The 4,398-nt window shown below is 40.8% G+C and overlaps 1 protein-coding gene across 2 annotated transcripts; it reads right to left on the bottom strand.

The window, feature by feature from the left end:
* Positions 1-269: 269 nt before the first annotated feature.
* LOC100266705 (protein HOTHEAD) lies at positions 270-4,075 on the bottom strand. Of its 2 annotated transcripts, XM_002282474.4 has the most exons (5): positions 3,630-4,074; positions 1,848-2,489; positions 1,366-1,754; positions 688-1,253; positions 270-578 (listed from the first exon to the last, which is right to left on the bottom strand). In XM_002282474.4, exons 1-5 carry the CDS (start codon positions 3,712-3,714, stop codon positions 524-526), a joined length of 1,737 nt encoding a protein of 578 aa, XP_002282510.2. In that variant the 5' UTR covers positions 3,715-4,074; the 3' UTR covers positions 270-523. The 2 variants fall into 2 exon arrangements, with proteins under 2 accessions (XP_002282510.2, XP_059599185.1); XM_059743202.1 differs by having other exon boundaries at positions 270-1,253; positions 3,630-4,075.
* Positions 4,076-4,398: the final 323 nt, after the last annotated feature.

The following is a 4,398-nucleotide window of genomic DNA, read 5'->3' as shown; positions in this document are numbered from 1 at the left end:
AACTTTTTGAATTTTCTGATCATTTCTACAATAGCATTGTCCCTATAATTTAACTACACCAAAGATCGTTCTTTTATGACTTCTATACTTTGAGGTGTTACTACCTTCATTATATTTCAGACATCAATGTTTATAATGCATTGTTATATAGTACCCATTTATTTAAAATATTGGACCTAGCTAGCTAGGGGCATTTAATTTTCTTAAGATTTACCCATCCTAAATCCATGTTCATTTTCCTTCATCATGTTGACTACCTTCACAAACAATTGTCGACAAGCAAACCAACCTTTAATCAATCCACTAACAAGTTTCAACAAGGAAATAAATCTCCATGCACAACCGTAACTAATGTAGTATTAAAGAGCAAACAAGGACTGAACACATTTTTCATTCTCAATTAACCTCTTTCTAGACCAAGAGTTGCTTCAAACTATTATCAACTCCCAACTGATCAATTCCTCTAACTCAAGCGCATGAATCTCCATAAAAAATAAAACAAGTACTGATGCTCATCGTCCATCTACTTGGACAAATCACTCGCAAGTCTCTCGCTCAGAATCCTTAGTCCCATGTACCTGCGCCATAAAAAATCAAGCATCATCTCTCGAGTAGTAACATATGCTGATATGGTCTAGGATTATTTCAATATCAATTGAGTAGGATGTAATATTTAGATGTATATACCTTCCAAGCATCATGACGGTGGCCTGAGGATTAGTCCCAGGAGAGGCGTTGAAGGTTGATCCATCGATGACTCGTAGGGCATCAACGCCAAGAACCTTATAATCATGATCCACCACGCTACCAACTTGGCAGCCTCCATGATAATGCCATATAGTCATCACGGTGTCCTTACAGAACTGCTCTAGGGAGGTGGAAGCATTATCATGCCTTGGCACCAAGTTGACTGGGAAATTGAGGGTCATGTTGATCAATGCTGGGACTGATAAGTAATCATATTTGAATTGGGAGAATGCCTTTGACTCTATTATTTTTTCAATGATTTGCATGCCATTAACACATCTCTGTAAGTCCTCAGGCTCTTTGAAGTAGTTGAATGTTACGGAGGGGTTGTCGTTGGGGTTGCGGCTTTGGAGCTCCAGATGGCCCGTGGAGATTGGGCCCATGATTTTCTCAAGGATGAATCCTCCTCTGAAGGCTGTTTCGTCAAGCTTGCTCATGGAATCTATGGCTTTGGCTATGGCTTCTGGTGTTCTTTGCTTTGGGGGCACTGTTGCCAGCTGTCCAATCTGCAAATGGGTTGTTTCATATTTGGGCCCAATGGGTCATCATGATGGTCCAAAAGGCCAAAAGCCCAAAAGAAAAAGGAAAGCAGAAATGGGGGATGAAGTGTACGTGTACCTTGGGGGAGAACATTCCGAAGTCCCTTTGAGGACCGCTAGCGGCGAAGTTTTCACCGCTTGCGGCTTCGATGTAGGTGCCAGAGTGGGTGATGCCCACGACTTGAATGAGAGAGACCTCAACTGGGAGAGGAGAGGGAATGAAGATGGCGTTCATTGGGTTATCTGACATCCTCTGGCCCACCATGGGCAGGTCAAGTACAAGTGAAATGTTATGGGCCTTAATTTGCTGGGCTGGGCCCACCCCACTCAACATCAACAGTTGTGGGCTTCCAAGTGCTCCAGATGAGACTATGATCTCATTCTTGGAGTCCCTCTTCAGGTACGCTTTGTGCTTCTTCCCTAACACGTCTCTGAATATCACCCCATGAGCCACTGGCCTTACCTTTCCTGTTTAATTCATCCAGTGATGTCATCATTTACATAAAAAAATTTAAACAAAACTATATTTTTTTTTTAATTGAAGAAATAAAAAAATGATACCTCTTCTTCTGAAGGTGATCTTATGCACAGTTGCATGAAGAAGAACAGTAAGTCCGGTAGGGTTAGCATATTGCAGCAGATCAGCCGCCGTGTGACGGTGGCCGTCGGGGTCAAATATGGTTCCACCAATCTTGGTCCCATATATATGGTCATACGTAAACCCATTGTACGGCAACACCCCAACCTCAAGCAGCCCATCTCTCACCGCCGACTGCCACTGCCGCATCGGCGGCTTGAACGCCACCACCTTCTCCACCCACTCATACGACTCCTTCACCATCCCACTATCCCACCCCACCTCTTCCACATAATCCGGCCCCGCGCGTGTGTAGAACCCCGCGTTCAAGCAACTTCCGCCGCCAAGAACTCGCGCGCGAGCGTTAATAACGCCGTCCTCTGATACGAACCGCTGCGACGGCGATGTTGGAGAGAAGTCGGAGAATGGGGCGCCAAAGGAACCCAGATTGGTGATGTTGGGGTTGCCGTAGGGTGCGCCGCCACGTTCCAGGAGCAAAACGCTGTAGTTTTGGGAGAGAGTGGCGGCTAAGGGGCAGCCGGCTGTACCACCGCCGACAATGATGTAGTCGTAGTATGAAATCGCCGGCGCGGACGTGGCTTGGTGCATGAAGCTGTAGTTTGGAGCTGTAAAGAGAAAGATTATACTAATTCAGTACACTCTCTGTACATTAACATTCATACAATAATCAACATTATTGTAGAAAATTATCAAAAGCTCGACAACATTAAAAGAGCCGCATTTTATGCTTTTGGTTGGTGAGGTTGGTATGGCTGAATTAATTACAATGAAGACGACCCCCATGCATGCCCAAATGAAACTGACACCATTGAAACATTGTTAATTACGAAAATGTCCAACCACCTGCCACACTCTCGACAGGTAACTTATTTTTGGACCCCAGATTTCTATTATTTTTGGGTCACTGCATGGCATTTATTAGAACTTGACTGCGATGAGAGTAGTATCGATTTTGATGGAAACATATCATTTAGTATGAAGCCAGAGTCATGGGTTATATTCCTGTTCTTCTGATACTTAACTGCATGAAATCGGGGGCCTCCAACCAACCACAGGGTCTTGTGCAGCAAGGCCTTTGTGATAGTTATCTACGTTTAATTCAAAATACGGGTAGCTTTTTAGTAGCACATTTTTCAGACACGTGAGGTGGTAAATGAGGCCAAGTTTACATGCTTGTAAACTTGTGACATTGTGATATTAATAGGATCAACGGTTAAAATATAAGCCACTTTTTTCAAATTGATGACCTTTTACCTCCTAAAACATTGAATTTACCCCATTGTCAAACAAAATCAATTTCAATATCTGATTTATTCCATTGTTAAATAAGAAATATTAATATATATATATATATATATATATATATATATGTTAAAAAAATGATTTTGTTATATTTGATTTCCATTAAAAAAATTAAATATGTCATTTATCCATATTTTATATAGAAGAATTAAAATAAATAAAATGAATTTAAAATTATCTATTAATTTAAAATTTATTTATTTATTTTCCCTCAAATATTGTGGAATCAAACATAGCCTTAGGAGGAGAAAAGAAAAATGAAGGGAAATTCATTATTGGTGAAAATTTGAATGGATTGGAGAGACTTATTATGCATATTTTATGTTACCAAATTGTGTAAGCAAGGGACTTCCTTTCAGAAAAATGTACAAAGGGCAAGCAGCAAAATGCAAAAAAAAGAAAAAAGAAAAAAGAAAGAAAAAAGGGTAGTGAAGACTGGGCACCTTTCTCTGAAGAACAGAAGCCATGAAAGAAGACAAGCACTCCAGCAAAAGCAGCAAGAATGAATCGCCACAACCCAACTCCCATTCTCTCACACGGTCACACCTCACTTGGAATCCGCCCAAAAAAAAACACCCAAGAGGAAAATGGCTTGTACAATGTGGGGTGTTCTACAAAGCTTCTTTATATAAACCAAAAGCCCAACAATTTCTGCGGGCAATAAGTTTGGCCTGGTACAAAGATCTCTTGTTCACTTTCTCCAAGACCAAGACAGATCACAAACCTATCTCCTAACTTGTTTTCTAATCCCCCAAAGGCCTAAAGATTCAAGAAAGTGCAGATACTGTGACACCCATTTCCCGAATTTAAAGCAAAAACAAAGAGAAGGAGGTCCTTTTTTATAAGCAAAAAAGAAAGAAGAAACTTGAGATACTGCAGAAAATGTTGGACTATTTTTATCATGAGTTGCTAAATATATAATATTTTTGTGAGTGTGAGTGAGAGAGAGACAGTTGGGCATTGAAAACTGCACCTAATCAGTGTGCGTCATTTGATTTTTGGCCACAAAAAATGTGGGCCAATATCACTACTTCTCCTCTGAATTTGAAATCTGAAGTGGGGCTGGTTCCAATCAATAGATGATAAGACTAATACTAACAGGTTTGTGAGACGCAGGAATGACGTGGGAAAATCAAAATTAGGTGTGGAAGATTTAATTGAGATCCAACTGCTTGTGAGAAGTAGTTCAGGTTCACTAAATGGGGAAGGCTA

Source organism: Vitis vinifera, chromosome 2 (genome assembly GCF_030704535.1).
Source record: "Vitis vinifera cultivar Pinot Noir 40024 chromosome 2, ASM3070453v1".
NCBI classification, from domain to species: Eukaryota; Viridiplantae; Streptophyta; class Magnoliopsida; order Vitales; family Vitaceae; genus Vitis; species Vitis vinifera.
Note: the sequence above shows the minus strand (reverse complement) of the source record. Positions and strands in the feature narration are given on the sequence as shown.